Raw genomic sequence first — 22,597 nt, 5'->3', positions numbered from 1 at the left:
TGCACGACAGTCGTGGACAAAGGCTGCCACCATATAGCTCTTATTACTCGGAGCAAATTTTCTTGGATATATGGTGCGTAAAAGCATACGATACTACTGAATAAGAACAGGGAAACTTACCAATTTAATCAACTATTTCGCCCTCAGAATTACAAAATTAATTGATAGCATACGTCTGCGATGTATTTTTAACTCGTGCAGACAGATTAGAGATTAAATAATTTTAGATTTCTTACAAACTCTCCCTTTCTGGGAAATAGTAACTATGGCAGTTTGTACAGACAGAAGCACTGTCTTCGTAAGGCATACGCGACAAACTTGTAATGAGCTGCTAAGTACGGTCCGCCACGCGGGTTGCAGTGGAGATATATATAAGGCGAGGCGGTGTGCCGTGATCACAGTAACTGGCGGGCAGTCGTAGCAGCAGCCATGGATGTGCGCGTCGTATACTCTTTGGTATCTACTCTGTTCGTAGTTATGGCGAACGGGGGTGAGTTTACTTCTAGCAAATATTACATTTCTCACTGATACGTGCAAAACGACTAATTGGTTAACTAGAAATTTTTATGGTTCGTTTCCACTGCCAAGCGTTAATCACTGTATCATTTAATTTCTGTTCATTTCTTCTGACTACTTTGTAACGGCCTACCTCCATTATCTGTCCTCCGAGACATCTCTTCGTTGCTGAATTCTATCTTCTTGTTGGTGTTGTGGTCTTCAGTCCTGAGACTGGTTTGATGCAGCTCTCCATGCTACTCTATCCTGTGCAAGTTTCTTCATCTCACAGTACCTACTGCAACCTACATCCTTCTTAATCTGCTTAGTGTATTCATCTCCTGGTCTCCCTCTACGATTTTTACCCTCCACGCTGCCCTCCAATACCAAATTGGTGATCCCTTGATGCCTCAGAACATGTCCTACCAACCGATCCCTTCTTCTAATCAAGTTGTGCCACAAACCTCTTCTCCCCAATCCTATTCTGTACCTTCTCATTAGTTATATGATCTACACATCTAATCTTCAGCATTCTTCTGTAGCACCACATTTCGAAAGCTTCTATTCTCTTCTTGTCCAAACTAGTTATCGTCCATGTTTCACTTCCATGCATGGCTACACTCCATACAAATACTTTCAGAAACGACTTCCTGACACTTAAATCGATACTCGATGTTAACAAATTTCTCTTCTTCAGAAACGCTTTCCTAGCCATTGGCAGTCTACATTTTATATCCTCTCTACTTCGACCATCATCAGTTATTTTGCTCCCCAAATAGTAACACTCCTATACTACTTTAAGTGCCTCATTTCCTAATCTAATTCCCTCAGCATCACCCGACTTAATTCGACTACATTCCATTATCCTCGTTTTGCTTTTGTTGATGTTCATCTTATATCCTCCTTTGAAGACATTGTCCATTCCGTTCAACTGCTCTTCCAAGTCATTTGCTGACTCTGACAGAATTCGGCGCACCTCAAAGTTTTTATTTCTTCTCCATGGATTTTAATACCTACTCCGAATTTTCTTTTGTTTCCTTCACTGCTTGCTCAATATACAGATTGAATAACATCGGGGAGAGGCTACAACCCTGTCTCACTCCCTTGCCAACCGCTGCTTCCGTTTCGTGCCCCTCGGCTCTTATAACTACCATCTCGTTTCTGTACAAATTGTAAATAGCCTTTCGCTCCCTGTATTTTACCTCTCCCACCTTTAGAATTTGAAAGAGAGTATTCCAGTCAACATTGTCAAAAGCTTTCTCTAAGTCCACAAATGCTAGAAACGTAGGTTTGCCTTTCCTTAATCTATTTTCTAAGATAAGTCGTAGGGTCAGTATTGCCTCACGTGTTCCAACATTTCTACGGAATCCAAACTGATCTTCCCCGAGGTCGGCTTCTGCCAGTTTTCCATTCGTCTGTAAAGAATTCGCGTTAGTACTTTGCATCCGTGACTTATTAAACTGATAGTGCGGTAATTTTTCACTTCTGTCAGCTCCTGCTTTCTTTGGGATTGGAATTATTATATTCTTCTTGAAGTCTGAGGACATTTCGCCGTCTCATACATCTTGCTCACCAGATGTTAGAGTTTTGTCAGGACTGGCTCTCCCAAGGCCGTCAGTAGTTCTAATGGAATGTTGTCTACTCCGGGGGCCTTGTTTCGACTCAGGTCTTTCAGTGCTCTGTCAAACTCTTCACGCAGTATCGTATCTCCCATTTCATCTTCATCTACAGCCTCTTCCACTTCCATAATATTGTCCTCAAGTACATCGGCCTTGTATAGACCCTCTCTATACTCCTTCCACCTTTCTGCTTTCTCTTCTTTGCTTAGAACTGGGTTTCCTCTGAGCTCGTGGTATTCATACAAGTGGTTCTCTTTTCTCCAAAGGACTCTTTAATTTTCCTGTAGGCAGTATCTATCTTACCCCGAGTGAGATAAGCCTCTACATCCTTACATTTGTCCTCTAGCCATCCCTGCTTAACGGTTTTGCACTTCCTATCGATCTCATTTTTGAGACGTTTGTATTCCTTTTTGCCTGCTTCATTTACTGCATTTTTATATTTTCTCCTTTCATCAATTAAATTCAGTATTTCTTCTGTTACCCAAGGATTTCTACTAGCCCTCGTCTTATTACCTACTTGATCCTCTGCTGCCTCCACTACTTCATCTCTCAAAGCTACCCATTCTTCTTCTGCTGTATTTCTTTCCCCCAATTCCTGTCAATTGTTCCCTTATGCTCTCCCAGAACCTCTGTACAACCTCTGGTTCTTTCAGTTTATCCAGGTCCCATCTCCTTAAATTCCCACCTTTTTGCAGTTTCTTCAGTTTTAATCTACAGTTCATAAGCAATAGAATGTGGTCAGAGTCCACATCTGCCCCTGGAAATGTGTTACAATTTAAAACCTGGTTCCTAAATCTCTGTCTTACCATTATATAATCTATCTGAAACCTGTCAGTATCTCCAGGGTTCTTCCATGTATACAACCTTCCTTTATGATTCTTGAACCAAGTGTTAGCTATGATTAAGTTGTGCTCTGTGCAAAATTTTGCCAGGCGGCTTCCTCTTTCATTTCTTAGCCTCAATCCATATTCACCTACTACGTTTCCTTCTCTCCCTTTTCCTACTACAGAATTCCAGTTACCCATGACTGTTAAATTTTCGTCTCCCTTCACTATCTGAATAATTTCTTTTATTTCCTCATACATTTCTTCAATTTCTTCGTCATCTGCAGAGTTAGTTGGACATTGTACTACTGTAGTAGGCGTGGGCTTCGTGTCTATCTTGGTCACAAAAGGCGTTCACTATGCTGTTTGTAGTAGCTTAACCGCACTCCTATTTTTTTATTCATTATTAAACCGACTCCTGCGTTACCCCTATTTGATTTTCTATTTATAACCCTGTATTCGCCTGACCAAAAGTCTTGTTCCTCCCGCCTCCGAACTTCACTAATTCCTACTATATCTATCTTTAACCTATCCATTTCCCTTTTTAAATTTTCTAACCTACCTGCTCGATTAAGGGATCTGACATTCCATGCTCCGATCCGTAGAACGCCAGGTTTATGGTAGCAAAGATAAAATATGGCTTTCCCTCATTTAGTGATATAGATTTTTTATAGATTATACACAGGGCGTTCCATTGATCGTGACCGCGCCAAATATCTCACGAAATAAGCGTCAAACGAAAAAACTACGAAGAACGAAACTTGTGTAGCTTGAAGGTGGAAACCAGATGGCGCTACGGTTGGCCCGCTACATGGCGCTGCCATTGGTCAAACGGATATCAGTTGCGGTTTTTTCTTTAATACAAACCCCCATTTTTATTACATATTCGTGGAGTACGTAAAGGAATATCAATGTTTTAGTTGGACCCTATTTTTCGCTATGTAATAGATGGCGCTGTAATAGTCACAAACGTATAAGCACGTGGTATCACGTAATATTCCCCCAGTGCTGACGGTATTTGCTTCGTGATACATTACCCGACTTAAAATGGACCGTTTACCAATTGCGGAAAAGGTCGATATCGTGTTGATGTATGACTATTGTGATCAAAATGCCCAACGGGCGTGTGCTATGTATACTGCTCAGTATCCTGGACGACATCATCCAAGTGCCCGGACCGTACGTCGGATAGTTACGTTATTTAAGGAAACAGGAAGTGTTCAGCCACATCTGAAACGTCAACCACGACGTGCAACAAATGATGATGCCCAAGTAGGTGTTTTAGCTGCTTTCGCGGCTAATCCGCACATCAGTAGCAGACAAATTGCGCGAGATTCCGGAATCTCGAAAACGTCGGTGTTGAGTATGCTACATCAACATCGATTGCACCCTACCATATTTCTATGCACCAAGTATTGCATGGCGACGACTTTGAACTTCGTGTACAGTTCTGCCACTGGGCACAAATGAAATTACGGGACGATGGCAGATTTTTTGCACGCGTTCTATTTAGCGACGAAGCGTCATTCACCAACAGCGGTAACGTAAACCAGCATAATATGCACTATTGGGCTGCGACAAGTGGAACATCAGCGACCTTGGCTGGTTAATGTATGATGCGGCCTTATGGGAGGAAGGATAATGGGCACTTTTATCGATGGCAATCTAAATGGTGCAATGTATGCTGATTTCGTACGTAATGTTCTACCGATGTTACTACAAGATGTTTCACTGCATGACAGAATGGAGATGTACTTCCAACATGATGTAAGGTCGGCACATAGCTCGCATGCGGTTGAAACGGTATTGAATAGCATATTTCATGACAGGTGGATTGGTCGTCGGAGCACCATACCATGTCCCGCACGTTCACCGGATCTGACGTCCCCGGATTTCTTTCTGTGGGGAAAGTTGAAGGATATTTGCTATCGTGATCCACCGAGAACGCCTGATAACATGCGTTAGCGCATTGTCAATGCGTGTGCGAACATTACGGAATGCGAACTACTCGCTGTTGAGAGGAATGTCGTTACACGTATTGCCAAATGCATTGAGGTTGACGGACATCATTTTGAGCATTTATTGCATTAATGTGGTATTTACAGGTAATCGCGCTGTAACAGTATGCGTTCTCAGAAATGATAAATTCACAAACGTACATTTATCACATTGGAACAACCGAAATAAAATGTTCAAAGGTACCTACGTTCTGTATTTTAATTTAAAAAACCTAGCTGTTACCAACTGTTGTTGAGCCATATGTTTGTGACTATTACAGCGCCATCTATCACAAAGCAAAAAAAGTGTTCCAACTAAAGCATTCATATTTCTTTACGTACTACACGAATATGTAATCAAAAATGGGGGGTTCCTATTTAAAAAAACGCAGTTGATATCCGTTTGACCTATGGCAGCGCCATCTAGCGGGCCAACCATAGCGCCATCTGGTTTCCCCCTTCAAGATAGACGAAAAGTTGGTAACAGGTATGTTTTTTAAATTAAAATACAGAACGTAGGTACGTTTGAACATTTTATTTCGGTTGTTCCAATGTGATACATGTACCCTTGTGAACTTATCATTTCTGAGAACGCATGCTGTTACAGAGTGATTACCTGTAAATACCACATTAACGCACTAAATGCTCAAAATGATGTCCGTCAACCTCAATGCATTTGGCAGTAGTGAAGTTTTACAAGATACCATAATAATCGTTTGGACAGACTTATGTATCTTGTAAAACTTTGAGTATATCGTCAAAGACCTTTTTTAGATTTTTGATAATGACATCCTTCTACTATATGATATTCAGGTTTATGTATTATATGTGTTTAAAAGGATATAGACTACGTGCATCCATATATTTGTTAGTTTGTGGTGTAAAAATCTGAAGTAAGTCGCAAGAATTTTTCTAGAGTTTGCCAACAACATTTCTCTTTTACATAGTATGTATAAATTGGTGAAGGATTTTTCGATAATATTGGTAACAATATTTCCCATTTGTATAGTATGTATATACTTATATACCATATGTATTAAAAACGTGTAGCATGTCTGGGTGACTGTTTATCGGAGTAACACTAAAAAATCTGAATTTAGTCGTTCAAGAACTTTTCAAGATTTGTGGGAGCGATGTTAAATTATGAATTCTCTTGATTGAACATTTATCGGAATACTGTGTAAAAATTTCAAGTAAATCGGTCAATAACTTTCCGAGATTTTTGATAAAAACCTTTCCCCTTCGTATAGTACAAATATAAACTATGTCTCTCCAGACGTGTTGAGTAAAGATTGGAAGTAAATCTTTCGAGAATTTTAACAGACTTTTGCTAACAAAATTTTTCGTTTATATTGTATAGAGGATGATTCAGGAGGAATGTCACATAAACTGCGAGATGATTATACATGTGAAAATAAACCAAAAACGTCCTATGGACACGTGCCTGATTTTCGATCGATATAGAACTGGAGCAGGTTTAAAACTACACATATCAACGTATGTTTATGAGGACAAGCGTGAATGTTACTACTGAAATGCTGTGTAGGCGCTGTGGCGGACTCCTACAAGGAGTGTCCATAGAGTTCCCCACACATTCAACGCCCTTGTCAACACGTGGGAGCGTGTGTTTTGCTTAAATGTGGGCAACAGCGTCGGAGTTGCAAGTGACGACTTCTTCACGTGTATCCACCTTCGCAGCGTACGAATGTTCACATGTGTGTGAATCTCTAAGGGACCAGCTGCTGAGGCCATCGGTCCCTAGACGCAAACAGTACTTAAACTAACTTACGCTCAGAACAACACTCACACCCATGCCCAAGGGAGGACTCGAATGTCCGGCGGTACGGACAGAGCAATCCGTGACATGATGCCTGAGACGACGCGGTCGTATCGTACACATTTCCCTTTAACCAGCCCTATAAACAGAGATCTGATGGGGTTGTCAAGTGATCTGGCAAGCAGTTGATGGGCCCACCACAAAAAATCCACCGTTGAGGAAATGTGTTGTTCAGATACTGGTATACTTGTCTGATACAGTGAATTGGTGATCCTTCGCGTTGCAGATGCGTTTGCCGTCATTGCTCTAATGTCGCGTCTTTCGAAAGTTCTGGTAGGTCTTCTGTCTGGAAATATGTGTACCCTGAGGCTGCCACACTATTTGGCAGGAAAACAGGGCCTATCACCATCTTATCAATCATACTACACCAGACGTTTACTGAGAACCTAACTTAGGATCTTGCTTCCCTAGTTTCATGTAGGTCGTTCGTCGCCCATATTAAAGAACTGCGGGTGTTCATGACACCCCTGCGTGTAAATGTAGCATTGTCTGTTAATGAAGTGTATTGCATGACTTATTTGTGTACATGTAGACTGGCAATGGCAAGGAAAGCGTTTCTGAAGAAGAGAAATTTGTTAATATCGAGTATAGATTTAAGTGTCAGGAAGTTACTTCTGAAAGTATTTGTATGGAGTGTAGCCATGTATGGAAGTGAAACATGGACGGTAAATAGTTTGAACAAGAAGAGAATAGAAGCTTTTGAAATGTGGTGCTACAGAAGAATGCTGAAGATTAGATGGGTAGATCATATAACTAATGAGGAAGTATTGAACAGGATTGGGGAGAAGAGAAGTTTGTGGCACAACTTGACCAGAAGAAGGGAAGGGTTGGTAGGACATGTTCTGAGGCATCAAGGGATCACCAATTTAGTATTGGAGGGCAGCGTGGAGGGTAAAAATCATAGGGGGAGACCAAGAGATGAATACACTAAGCAGATTGAAAAGGATGTAGGTTGCAGTAAGTTCTGGGAGATGAAGAAGCTTGCACAGGATAGAGTAGCATGGAGAGCTACATCAAACCAGTCTCAGGACTGAAGACCACAACAACAACAACATTTGTGTACAGCCAACAGTCACAAAATTGTTTCCTGCTTATTGAGACTCCTGGATGCAGATGTTGCATGGGCTGCACATGGAATGGGTACAAGCCCTCAGTCTATAGCGTACACCACATTCACGCTTTCGGAATATCGAGTTGACGGCTAATGCGCCATGTACTGATGGTGGGACTGTGTCGTACTGTTGCAATAATATCTTCCCTTTCCTCAACTGACTGGACAGTCACACGTTCTGATATTACATGTGCACTGGGTAGTGTTCTCAAATTGCGTAATGCTTGTAATACCCGGCACAGGTTGTTCGTCGATCAGGGAAACATCTCTGGTATTCTGTCACAGCGACATGGGCACTGCCATCAAAGCACAGGTGAACATATGCGGCTTGTTGGTATTCGCAAACACAGTGCATTTACTCAATTAAACAACACTCAAGCACAACACGTACACGGCCTGACTACTGCACAGGAATGAGTGTGAGGTTATTTTGGAATATAGCAATGTTGTTTTTCTGCCTTTTAATCGAGGTCTGTTGGTAAATATCCTAATCCACCGGTCCTGTGGGTGTATTTTTCTTATTTGATGTTCTTACAAACACAATTGCATCTTTTGATGAGGTAATAGTCAAGTTTTAATAATTAACAAACGTCTTACACGAAGTCCTTCACACTACTGGCCATTAAAATTGCTACACCAAGAAGAAATGCAGATAATAAACGAGTATTCATTGGACAAATATATTACACTAGAACTGACATGTGATTACATTTTCACGTAATTTGGGTGCATAGATCCTGAGAAATCAATACCCAGAACAACCACCTCTGGGCGTAATAGCGCCCTTGATCCGCCTGGGCAATGAGTCAAACAGAGCTTGGCGTGTACAGGTACAGCTGCAAATGCAGCTTCAACACGATACCACAGTTCATCAAGAGTAGTGACTGGCGTATTGCGACGAGCCAGTTGCTCGGCCACCACTGACCAGACGTTTTCAATTGGTGAGAGATCTGGAGAATGTGCTGGCCAGGGCAGCAGTCGAACGTTTTCTGTATCCAGAAAGGCCCGTACAGGACCTACAACATGCGGTCGTGCACTATCCTGCTGAAATGTATGGTTCGCAGGGATCGGATGAAGGGTAGAGCCACGGATCGTAACACATCTGAAATGTAACGTCCACTGTTCAAAGTACCGTCAATGCGAATAAGAGGTGACTGAGACGTGTACCCAATGGCACCCCATACCATCACGCCGGGTGATACTCCAGTATGGCGATGACGAATACACGCTTCCAATGTGCGTTCACCGCGATGTCGCCATACACGGATGCGACCATCATGATGCTGTAAACAGAACCTGGATTGCCATTCGTGCACCCAGGTTCGTCGTTGAGTACACCATCGCACGCGCTCCTGTCTGTGATGCAGCGTCAAGGGTAACCGGAGCCATGGTCTCCAAGCTGATAGTCCATGCTGCTGCATACGTCGTCGAACTGTTCCTGCAGATGGTTGTTGTCTTGAAAACGTCCCCATCTGTTGACTCTAGGATCGAGACGTGGCTGCACGATCCGTTACAGCCATGCGGATAAGATGCCTGTCATCTCGACTGCTAGTGATACGAGGCCATTGGGATCCAGCACGGTGTTCCGTATTACCCTCCTGAACCCACCGATTCCATATTCTGCTAACAGTCATTGGATCTCGACCAACGCGAGCAGCAATGTCGCGATACGACAAACTGCAATCGCGATAGGCTACAATCCGACCTTTATCAAAGTCGGAAACATGATGGTACGCATTTCTCCTCCTTACACGAGGTATCACAACGTTTCACCAAGCAACGCCGGTCAACTGCTGTTTGTGTATGAGAAATCTGTTGGAAACTTTCCTCATGTCAGCACGTTGTAGATGTCGCCACCGGCGCCAACCCTCTGTGAACGCTCTGAAAAGCTAATCACTTGCATATCACAGCATCTTCTTCCTGTCGGTTAAATTTCGCCTCTGAAGCACGCCATCTTCGTGGTGTAGCAATTTTAAAGTCCGGTAGTGTATATCTAAGTTCTACCAGAAATATAAACTGTATCTGCATAGCCTGAATGTGCATGCTGCCATTTCTCTGAACGAGACACCAGTTTGTTGACACCATCTTTGCAGCATGTTGGACATTGTTGACGGAACCTTTAGTATTATTTCTGCTTGCACCGCGTCATGTCGCAGCGCTCGTGTTTGGTCTGGCAATGCTGCCACCATATCATTATTCTAAGTGAAAATCCAGTGTCATCCCAACTGACGCACTTGGTCACAGGCCAAACAATGTCTCTTAAACAAATTACCCTGATGGGAGATGATGTGTATCAAAATAAAAATCGGAGTCCATGAGAGATGGAAACCACTGTTTGCGTGCAAATCATGTTTATAATTAGAGGAAAATCCTGGTTGTGGCAATCAAAGGACCTTCCGTCTGAAGGATTCGCCTAGCTGCAGATCCAGCGTTTGCAATAGTTCTCATATAGATAGAAAAGAGCCGAGAATTAAACAGAATTGTGTCAGAGCGTGACATCTTGTTTCAGACTCATGGGCAGCTCCTGAACGCGGATTCTATCGCATCGTCGATGGCAAAAACGCCACGCGGTGCCAGTTTCCACATCAAGCCCTCGTCCAAAGCGACGAGAAGACTGTATGTGGCGGTTCGCTTATCACGCAAAGTATAGTCCTCACCGCTGCGGGCTGTACTGTAGGGTGAGTTGAAACAACAGCTAGGCGAAAACTTGTACAGACTGTTCAACGTGTGATGTAACTGTACTGGGCAATAACCAAGTTTAATACTGTAGCTGTATAGTCGTCTGGTTAGATTATGTCATGTGTCACAGTTTAATAATTTGTTGATTCCGCTATTTCTGGTTATGATTTTCGTGTATCAGTACACCATATGTTTGTCATGGCAAGAAGAAGTGTAAAGTTGACTACACATCAATGCAAGATTGCACATCAAGGACAGGGTGACAATGCTGACTGTACAGTTTGGACACGGAGGACGGCTCGAAGCTATAACTCATCTACATCTACATCTACATGGTTACTCTGCAATTCACACTTAAATGCCTGGCAGAGGGTTCATCGAACTATTTTAATACTACTTCTCTACCATTCCACTCTCGAATCGCGCATGGGAAAAAGGAACACATAAATCTTTGCGTTCAGGCTCTGATTTATCTTATTTTATTATGATGATGATTTCTCCCTACGTAGCTGGGTGTCAAAATATTTTCGCAAGCGGAAGAGAAAGTTGGTCACTGAAATTTTGCAAATAGATCGCGCCGCAAAGAAAACCGCCTTTGTTTCAGTGACTGCCACCCCACCTCCCGTATCATATCAGTGACACTCTCATCCCTGTTGCGCGATAACACGAAACGGGCTGCCCTTCTTTGCACTTTTTCGATGTCCTCCGTCAATTCAACCTGGAGAGGATCCCACACCGCGCAGCAACATTTCAGCAGAGGAGGGACAAGTGCAATGTAGGCCGTCTCTAAAGAGACTTCTAAGTGTTCTGCCAACAAAGAGCAGTCTTTGTTTCGGCTGCCCCACAATATTATCTACGAGGTCTTTCCAATTTAAGTTGCTCATGATTGTAATTCCTAGGTATTTAGCCGAATTGACAGCACTTAGATTTGTGCAATTTATAGTATACCCTAAATTTATCGGATTTCTTTTAGTACGCCTGTGGATAACCTCGCACTTTTCTTTGTTTAGTGCCAATTGGCACTTTTCGCACCATACAGAAATTCTCTCTAGATCATTTTGTAATTGGAACTGATCGTCTGATGATTTTACTAGACGGTAAATTACAGCGTCATCTGCAAACAATCTACGGGGGCTGCTCAGATTATCACCTAGATCAATTATGTAAATCAGGAACAGCAGAGGCCTCATGACCCTACCTTGCAGAACGCCAGATATCACTTCTGTTCTAGTCGATGATTTACCGTCTATCACTACGAAGTGTAACCTCTCTGAGAGAAAACCACGAATCCAGTCACACAACTGAGACGATACTCCATATGCACGCAATTTGATTAATAGTCGCTTGTGAGGAACAGTATCAAAAGGCTTTTGTAAATCCAGGAATATGGAATCGATCTGAGATCTCTTGTCGGCAGTACTCATTGCTTCATGGGAATAAAGAGCTAGCTGTGTTACACAAGAACGATATTTTCTGAATCCGTGTTGGTTATGTATCAATAAGTCATTTTCTTCAAGGTGATTCATAATGTTCGAGTACAGCATATGCTCCAAAATCCTATTGAAAATTGAGGTCGGTGATATGGGTCTGTAATTCAGTGGATTATTCCTATTTCCTTTCTTGAATATTGGTGTGACCTGTGCTACTTTCCAGTCTTTAGGAACAGACCTTTCGTCAAGTGAGCGGTTCTATACGATTGTTAAGAAACACGCTATTGTGTCTGCATACTCTGGAAGGAACGTGATTGGTATACCATCTGGACCGGAAGACTTGCCTTTCTTAAGTGATTTGTTTCGCAACACCGGAGATATCGACTTTTATTCACTCATGCTAACAACTGTTCTGGTTTCGAATTCTGGAATACTCACTTCATCTCCTTTCGTGAAGTTGGCAAAATAAAAATCGACGAGATTTGAAACTGGTAATTACCTATCAGTGGCACACACAGACATGTAAAAACCATTTGTCACTGAGGTAGCTACATTTTCAAAATACTCTGATGCACAGATAGTGTTTAAGGATGACGGATTGCGTCACAGGTACTTCGATACCACTAGTCTATCATAAGGCTTCCTACTCTGTTATCACGCACGTAATGCGCCATTAACTACGGAGCTAAACAGTGGCGTCTTTCATTTTGAAGCATGGCACTTCGCTGACCACCAAGTATTCGGGCTGCCGATATCGATCTGAGCTTTTGGAGGACTCCGGCTATCCGGTATGGGCTTCGAGAAGACGCGAGTGTTTAAATCGGTCAGACGCATAAGGAATGGTACTGGCGAGTTGCAGGAAGAGCAGAGGACATCGCATGTGACCTGGTCAGGAAGTCCCCAACCTACGCCGCAAACTCAAATTTTATGGCATCTCGAAGGCCACCTGTACGGTTGGTTCAAATGGCTCTGAGCACTATGGGACTTAACTTCTGAGGTCATCAGTCCCCTAGAACTTAGAACTACTTAAACCTAACTAACCTAAGGACATCACAAACATCCATGCCCGAGGCAGGGTTCGAACCTGCGACCGTAGCGGTCGCGCGGTTCCAGACTGTAGCGCCTAGAACCGCTCGGCCACCCCGGCCGGCCCACCTGTACGGATTGGAGACAATAGCGCCCCAGTAACCCCTGACAGTCACGGCGGCTTCACGCCTGACTGGAGTTACTTGTCGTTTTCTTATTTTTTGCCTACTTGATACTGCATGGCCACGTCTGTGTTAATGTGGAATTGAACCTGTTATATCAACTCGCCTCCGAGTGACTGTGCGTATGATCATAGGCCAGTGTAACTGACGCCAATTTGTTGTTCCAGGCCATATTTTGTGCAAGTGTATGAGTTTCATCCGTTATACAGGGTGTAAATTTTAAGTTGACAAACCAGAATAACTCGAAAAACAAGCTTCACGCGAAAAAATGTGTAGAATCCAAAGCTGATTATTTTCGAGGGGGACATCTACTGGTCCTAAAATCAGACCGCCACCCAAGCCCCTGCGGGTGGGGTGGGAGGCAACTTCAAAATTTCAAATGGAAACCCCCATTTTTTATGGAAGAATCAGATTCTACATAAAAAAACTACGTACATTTTGTCTCCAACATTTGTTTTGATTCTTGGTGGTTGGCGCTGTAATTCAAGAAAACCCATCTTCTCATTTTTGCGTTCAAGATGGTTCCGGATAAATAAAAAATACTTATTTACTTCATAAGTTTCGATTGTCTAAAACTAAAACTCTCCCTCTCTCCCCATATGGTGGGGTTTGAGAGAGAGGAATTAGAGTTTTACAAATGTTGACAAACAAAACTTATCCGAATCTGCGGAAAAAATTAATATGTGGGTCAACATTTGTGAAACTCTAATTCATCTCTCTCAAACCTCATCCTATGGGGAGAGAGGGAGAGTTTTAAATTTAGCGAATCAAAATTTACGAAGTAAATAAGTATTTATCCGTAACCATTTTGCACGCAAAAACGAGAACATGGATTTTCTTGAGTTACAGCACCAACTACCAAGAATCAAAAGAAATGTTTAAGGCAAAATGTATGTAGTTTTTTGTGTATAACCTGATTCTGCTATAAAAATGGGGGTTCCCATTTGAAATTTTAAAGTTGCCTCCCGCCCCACTGCCAGGGGGCTGGGATGGCGGGCTAATTTTAGCACCAGCAGATGTCCCCCTCGAAAATAATCAACTTTGGATTCTACACATTTTTTCGTGTGAAGCTTATTTTTCGAGTTATTCGGGTTTGTCAACTTAAAATTTACACCCTGTGTAACAGATGATACTCGTACACTTGCACAAAATATGGTCTGGATCAACAAATTGCGGTCAGTTACACTGGCCTATGATCATACGCACAATCACTCGGAGGCGAGTTGATATAACACGTTCAATTCCACATTAACACAGACGTTGTCTTGCAATATCAAGTAGCCAAAAAATAAGAAAACGACAAGTAACTCCAGTTAGGCGTGAAGGCGCCGTGACTGCCAGGGTTCGAAACTGGGGTGCTATTGTCTCCAATCCATAAAATTTGAGCTTGCGGAGCAGGTTGGGGACTTGCTGACCAGGTTGCGTGGGATGTCCTCTGCGCTTCCTACAACTCGCCATTACCGTTCCTTAAGCGAGACAACAAAGATTGCGTCTGACCGATTTAAACACTCGCGTCTTCTCGAAGCCCATACCGGACAGCCGGAGTCCCCCAAAAGCTCAGGTCGATATCGGCAACCCGAGTACTTAGTTGCCAGCGATGTGCCATGCCGTCAAAATTAAAGCCGCCAGTGTTCAACTCCGTAGTAAATGGCGCATTACGTGCGTGATAACTGTGAGTATGAAACTTTATGATAGACTAGTGGTATCCAAGTATGTGTGACGCAATCCATCATCCTTAAACACTAGCTGTGCACCATAATATGATATGAAAATGCAGCTGCCTCAGTGACAAATGGTTTTTACTTCTATTCTGAAACAACGAAATTAAATTTGTAGCTTAATTTGTGTTAAAGGTTTTTGCATGCAAGACGCTGAGATTTCTTCTTCTAGTTTACAAGCAATTTTAAGGAGTGGTAAGCTTGTATGTGGGGTCACTTTCGCAGTAAGTTGAGATTTCCAACATCTTGGGCATTCTCGTCTGTAGCCTTTTATGCGCGGGTTACTGTTCCCTTCTGTTGCGTGCTGGCAGTGTAGCTTTGGCAGCGAACGACACGTTCGGGTTCACCGTGCCTAGAGCAGAGACGTGTTTGCTTTCTGCCGTGGCGACACTTCCGTGTTGCACTGGCTGGCAATCTGGCGATCTGGTTACTGCACCAGCCGCGCCGCGGTGGCTCAGGCTAAGTAAAGCTGATCGTTTGATGCGTGCCGCGGCGGAGTGTCGCCGATTAATCGGTAACCATTCGTCTGTCCTCTTTGGCGAAAAGGTTTATAGCCTGTTCTGAAAGCTCGAAGTTCCTCCTCGCTATACCTGCTCTTTAGCTACTCGTTTAAACCTTGTAACCTTATTTGCTCCTTCTGGAACTAGTTAAGTTTTAAGGCCTTTTACTTATCAATATGAACTGTTGAATGTTCTTTTTGATCCACAGTCATTAGCTAACTCCACTCATTGTGAAACTTGCCTGCTTGTTCCTTGTTGACTGTGGTAGGCGTTTGTTGTAGTTCTCAGCTTGCCTTGTATTTTGGGCGACTGTAATTTATATTAAAGGCCATTGCCAATGTCTCTGCTGGTGTGTACCAGTTGAGAGTAGCATTTAAATTGCACGTCCTCCCAACTTATCGTGAATTCTGGGCAATTGTATTTTTATTAAGGGCCATTGTCATCGTTTCTGCCGATATGCAACAATTGGGAGTCACATTTAAATTGTGTGGCTTCCCAGCTCTGCCTGTATTTTGAGGGATTGTGCATTTTATTGCTTACGGGATTTTTATTAATGCTTATTGTGTCTTGAAAGTAGAATATAAGATGAACATCAACAAAAGCAAAACGAGAATAATGGAATGTAGTCGAGTTAACTCGGGTGATTCTGAGGCAGTTAGATTAGGAAATGAGACACTTAAAGTAGTAAAGTACTTTTGCTATTTGGGGAGCAAAATAACTGATGATGGTCTAAGTAGAGAGGATATAAAATCTAGACTGGCAATTGGAAGGAAGGCGTTTCTGAAGAAGAGAAATTTGTTAACATCGACTATAGATTTAAGTGTCAGGAAGTCGTTTGTGAAAGTATTTGTATGGAGTGTAGCCATGTATGGAAATGAAACATGGACGATAAATAGTTTGGACAAGAAGAGACTAGAAGCTTTCGAAATGTGGTGCTACAGAAGAATGCTGAAGATTATATGGGTAGGTCACATAACTATTGAATAGAATTGGGGAGGAGTTTGTGCCACAACTTGACTAGAAGAAGGGATCCGTTGGTAGGACATGTTCTGAAGCATCAAGGGACCACCAATTTAGTATTGGAGGGCAGCGTGGAGGATAAAAATCGTAGAGGGAGACCAAGAGATGAATCCACTAAGCACATTCAGAAGGATGTAGGCTGCAGTACGTACTCGGAGATTAAGCAGCTTGCACAGGATAGAGTAGCATGGAGAGCTGCATCAAATCAGTCTCAGGACTGAAGACCACAACAACAACATGCGTTGTTAAGAGTTTTCCAACAGGCAGAATCAGTGGTGCGACTTATTATCCTTTTGTAATTTGCATGGGCGCTATCCACTTTGTGACGTCTTACCTATGCTTGGAAACTGTTAGTCCATTTAGTGGGCGTCATTCTAATTCATTTTACTGATGCAATTGTTTGTTGAACCCGCTTGCAGCCATGCCTAGTTGGTGTGACTTCTTTCTTGTATTTGGGAGCAACACGAGGTATCAGAAAAGACAGTACAAGCAGTTACGGTGACGTTTCTTACCAGGAAAATCAGGGAGACACCACATCTTATATGGACTGGAAGAAGGACGTTAATATTGCTACTACATTCTGATGCATTTCCAAACTACATACAGATCTGTCACCCAAAAATTCTCTCCATCTTCATTGTGTTGGACCATCCAACAGATAAAAATTATTAGCAATAAAAACTCTGCTAACGTCACCCAGCAGAGAACTTGATATTACCGCAACTCTCTCTTGCAATACATCGAAAACAAATACTGTCTGTGTGCCGATGTTGAGCGTAAATGAGCTGCAGCAACATCTCCTTTTCTCTATCCGAGTAAATGCATCATTAGCTGACCATTAAATCGTACCTTATTGCAACCTCTCTCATCCAATCAATGCATCAACTTTCTATCATCCTTTAACGCAGATCCATATCAACTTAGAGGCTGTTGGTCCTCTTTTCCAGGAAATCATAAAAGTCAGGTGTTGACTTACATGTATCGCTATTACTTCAATAGACATACAGCAACAATTTTAGAATACGTGGCGAGAAGTGATGTCATGATCGCATGGTCGGGAGTAACATAAAAGCGATGAAATTTCGAAAATTGGCGAAAAATACGTATAAATTGAGGGACAATACGCCAAAATGCTTGAACCAGTAAAATGCGTGTAGATGAGAACGAGTATTTGAGAGCAAGAGGAATACGAGAGGAAGTTGACATGGAAGTACCAGGAACCAAGGACACAGTCATTTTTCATCTATATGAATTAGACGGCTGGAATAGAATGTTTAACGTTAATGATCGCCAAATGTAGACTAATAAATTTATATTTTTCGGATCACAAGCCAAGGCGTGACCCCAAAGTTGGCGGCAACTATCTTATAGACTTTTATAAAGCGTCCTTAAGAGCGTTGCTTTACCAGCTGGGGGGATTGCAATATGCACCCCCAGAATGGATCGCGTGTTTGACTCTGCGCAAGACTGTTTAGGAGTTTCAAAACCTAACAAACAGTATTTATGATGTGCTTCTCCATACTCTTCACCAATCACAACCATGTGGTGTCAGAAAACGAACACCTTACAGAACAGTTGCTGCATCGTTTTTGACAACATTGTACTGTAGTCTATTGAGATAATAGTGATACACGCAGGTTGACTGTGTCTTAGATCCTTGCTTGGAAAAGATAACCATCTACCTATAATTGACATGGATCTGCATTAAAGGCTGACAGAACGTAGATGGAGTGAACGTTTGAGACGAGCTGTAACGAGGTGTGATTTTATGGTAGACTGATGCATTCCAGAGAGGGGGAGATGTTGCTGCAGGGAAATGATCATGCATTTAACAATTTTTTCCGTTGATCTCTCAGGGTGCATCAGTTGTGTGGTATAACTTGTGAACGACTCGTGTGCAATTGCGTGTTCTATGTGTGACTTAGAGCGCTAGCTACCTTCAATTGTTACCAGCAAACGTCTCCATACAACAGTTAGAATGTGTGATCAGTCATGTCCGTAGATGGAAAAACTTATTTTAACAGTCACCTCTAGATGAACAAGGTAGTATGCCATGTACTCTGTTTCTCTGCCACATCTTGGACACAAATCGAGTGCAGTTTCATAACTGAAGTGATTGTAAGTTAGTAACAGTTGTTTGTGAGATTTTGCAAAACTTATATATGGATTTGCTTCAAAGTCGTCTTGCTTACAGAGTTAGGGCAGCATGGCGTCTAATTTTACATGTCAAACACCGCTGTTATGCGTTTGTCTGTTTCCTTGTAAGAGAAATTTTCCATTGCTGAAAGTTGGATGTCTATGATTCTGCTGTGCGCATACACAAAATCTGAGATTTTACACTACTGACCATTAAAATTGCTACACCATGAAGATGACGTGCTACAGACGCGAAATTTAACCGACAGGAAGATGATGCTGTGATATGCAAATGATTAGCTTTTCAGAGCATTCACACAAGATTGGCGCCAGTGGCAACACCTACAAAGTGATGACATGAGGAAAGTTTCCAACCGATTTCCCATACACAATCAGCAGTTGACCGGCGTTGCCTGGTGAAACGTTGTTGTGATGCCTCGTGTAAGGAGGAGAAATGCGTACCATCACGTTTCCGACTTTGATAAAGGTCGGAATATAGCCAATCGCGAATGCGGTTTATCGTATCGCGACATTGCTGCTCGCGTTGGTCGAGATCCAATGACTGTTAGCAGAATATGGAATCGGTGGGTTCAGGAGGGTAATACGGAACACCGTGCTGGATCCCAACGGACTCGTATCACTAGCAGTCGAGATGACAGGCATCTTATCCGCATGGCTGTAACGGATCGTGCAGCCACGTCTCGATCCCCGAGAACTGCACGAACAGTTCGACGACGTTTGCAGCAACATGGACTATCAGCTCGGAGACCACGGCTGCGGTTACCCTTGACGCTGCACCACAGACAGGAGCGCCTGTGATGGTGTACTCAACGACGAACCTGGGTGCACGCATGGCAAAACGTCATATTTTCGGATGAATCCAGGTTCTGTCTACAGCATCAAGATGTACGCATCCGTGTTTGGCGACATCGCGGTGAACGCACATTGGAAGCGTGTATTCGTTATCGCCATACTGGCGTATCACCCGGCGTGATGGTATGGGGTGCGATTGGTTACATGTCTCGGTCACCTCTTGTTCGCATTGACGGCACTTTGAACAGTGGACGTTACATTTCAGATGTGTTACGACCCGTGGTTTTACCCTTCATTCGATCCCTGCGAACCCCTCATTTCAGCAGGATAATGCACGACCGCATGATGCAGGTCCTGTACGGGCCTTTCTGGATACAGAAAATGTTCGACTGCTGCTGCCCCGGCCAGCACATTCTCCAGATCTCTCACCAACTGAAAACGTCTGGTCAATGGTGGCCGAGCAACTGGCTCATCACAATACGCTAGTCACTACTCTTAATGGACTGTGGTATCGTGTTGAAGCTGCATGGGCAGCTGTACCTGTACACGCCATCTAAGCTCTGTTTGAGTCAATGCCCAGGCGTATCAAGGCTGTTATTACGGCCAGAGGTGGTTGTTCTGGGTACTGATTTCTCAGGATCTATGCACCCAAATAGCGTGAAAATGTAATCAGATGTCAGTTTTAGTATAATATATTTGTCCAATGAATACCCGTTTATCATCTGCATTTCTTCTTGGTGTAACAATTTTAACAGCCAGTAGCGTATAATTTCAGAACTGTAATCAGATGTGAACCGTGTGTGCTATACAGTTCTTGGAAGCTATATTGTGCATGTATCACAAAGGTTCTATGTTTTTCTTTGGTGTAGACGGAAGCTGTTTCAGCATCTTATGTTTTGTCACGGTAGTGAGTGGGACAGAGAACATGCAGGGTGAATGTATGTCAGATGTTGGACACACGAGGTATGATTGTAAAGTTTTAAGAATGGACGTGTAATTGTACAATGGTGTTACTTACATTGTACTGTGATGCACCTCCTTCAAAATAGCCCCCTTCTGACTGGACACACCGACTCCAAAGGTGTTTCCACTTTTGGAAACATTTCTAGATTTGTTTTCCTGAAGTGTGTTAAGGACACTCTCTGTATTTGCCTGGATGTTTTCAGTCGAGTCAAATCGCTTCCCTTTCATTGAAAATTCCAGTTTAGGAAACAGGTAGAAGTCTGCAAGGGCCATATCAGTGGAATATTGCGGCTGTGGAAACACAGGAATTTTGAATTTGGTCAAATATTCAACAGTGGAGAAGGCATGATGAGCTGGAACATTGTCATGGTGTAGCACCGAAGTCCTGTCTTTTCACAATCCAGGCCTTTTCTTCCACACCTTTTTGTGCAACCGCTGAAGTACACATTTGTAGCATTCGTGGTTAATTGTCTGTCCTCCAGAGGTAAATTTATGACGCACAATACCGGTAGAATCGAAATAATTGCCAACATTATCTTCACCTTTGACCGACTTTGCCGTGCTTTCTTCAGTTGTGGTGAACCTGGTGTCTTCCACTGCGAAGATTGCACTTTGATTTCATGATCATATCCAGCACCTGTAATTATCCTATTTTACAAATGTGGGTAATTTTTAGTCCGATTAATCAGTTCTTGACACACTTCAGGTCGGTATTGTCTCTGGTCACTTGACAACACTTTTGGAATAAATTTTGCAGATACTCGACGCTTGTTCAGATCTTTGGTTAAAACTGCCTGAAATGCATAGAAACTTAAATTATGTTCATCAGAAATCTCTCTAATTGTAAGTCTACGATCAGTGCGCACTAAGTCTGGAACTTTCACAACATCTTCATTCGTTTTTGAAGTGGAAGGATGGCCGGACCATGTTCATCTTCAAATGATGCATGGCTATTTTTTAAATCTGTTGAACCAGGCAAAAACATTTGACTGGCTCATGCAGTTATCTCCAAAAGCTGTTTTTAATATTTCGTAAGTCTCAGAAGCTGATTTCTCGGTATTAAAACAAAATTTCATACAAGTTCGTTGCTCCGTTTTTACGTCCATCCTGCATAAACATCGTACGTTCCAGCAGGTGTTTATCAGCCAAGCTGGGGATGATGCGATTCTGTAACATATCGGCGTACCTCTCACCCGTCACGGTAGCAGTTTTGCTGTCCAGCGCCATCTGTCGGACATTTTGTGAATTTTGTTTTTTATTTTTCTAATAAAACCCCATGTCATTTCAAGCATGTGTGTCAATTTTTACTTCTCTATCTACATTATTCCGTGATTTATTAATTTTTCAAGTTTATACTGACTTTTTGATCACCCTGTATGTGTTTATGTTCTACAATCAACCTTCTTGTACTGGCCCCAGTCACTAGGACAATACTTCAGAATTGATAGCACAGTTGATCTACGTAAAATGCTTCAAACTCCGTCCATCCGGAGCTCCATCATGCATAAACCACATGTTTCGTCTTGACCATTTGTTATATCATTGCAGTACTCTCATATCCACTATACACCGATAAGGGGTGCTAACCTCCACGACATGCACAAATCTGGAGATATCTTGTGCACTTGGATGGGTGCTGTGAGTCCGAGTTGTTTGGAACAGTCCTTGCTGAACAGCAGTTACTGGCTAAGCTTGCTCTAATCCTTCACAAGACGTGTAATATGGCAGGTATAGTACCCTCCTACTTCTGGTCAGTTGCAAATTAAATCGGAGACGGTGTTGCAGGGATGGTTCGTCAAAGACAATACGGGGACAACTTAAAATCTCCAACTTTATTCTATGAATGCCAGGATACTCTGACTCCCATCCACATAGGGATATGTAGATAACCTAAATGCATCGTTATAGGACGCTGTCTGGTGTACTTTGGTGTATATGTCCGATAATTAACCATGAATGCGCGGACTGGACGGTCATCTACCTACGTTCTCAATCTAGTATATGGTACTCGCAAATTAGTGGAGGGGTAGTTTACTGATGATATATAAACTGGTTAACATGATGCCATGTCACTGGTTGGCATTGAAATTACGGGAAAACTGGTAAACTTGCTAAAACTGATCACACTATCAACTGTGATGCTTATTACAGTACATCGTCCCATATTGACAGTGTCTTTTCCAACCCACCTGTCCACTGTTACACTGTTGGTTACCACATAATGTTTGAGCGACACCTCTTGTTTGA

At 42.6% G+C, this 22,597-nt stretch overlaps 1 protein-coding gene across 1 annotated transcript in view; it reads left to right on the top strand.

Moving 5' to 3' along the window:
* The first annotated feature begins 413 nt into the window (after window positions 1–413).
* Window positions 414–22,597, top strand: part of LOC124551367 (venom protease-like) — a 143,231-nt gene continuing 121,047 nt past the window's right edge. Inside the window, exons 1-2 of the mRNA XM_047126402.1 lie at window positions 414–490; window positions 10,393–10,561. Of these exons, the coding sequence (XP_046982358.1) occupies window positions 430–490; window positions 10,393–10,561 (230 nt within the window). The 5' untranslated portion in view covers window positions 414–429. The remainder of the gene's footprint in view (window positions 491–10,392; window positions 10,562–22,597) is intronic.

Source organism: Schistocerca americana, chromosome 9, assembly GCF_021461395.2.
Source record: "Schistocerca americana isolate TAMUIC-IGC-003095 chromosome 9, iqSchAmer2.1, whole genome shotgun sequence".
Classification (NCBI taxonomy): domain Eukaryota; kingdom Metazoa; phylum Arthropoda; class Insecta; order Orthoptera; family Acrididae; genus Schistocerca; species Schistocerca americana.
This window is presented reverse-complemented; position numbering and strand designations above follow the sequence as displayed.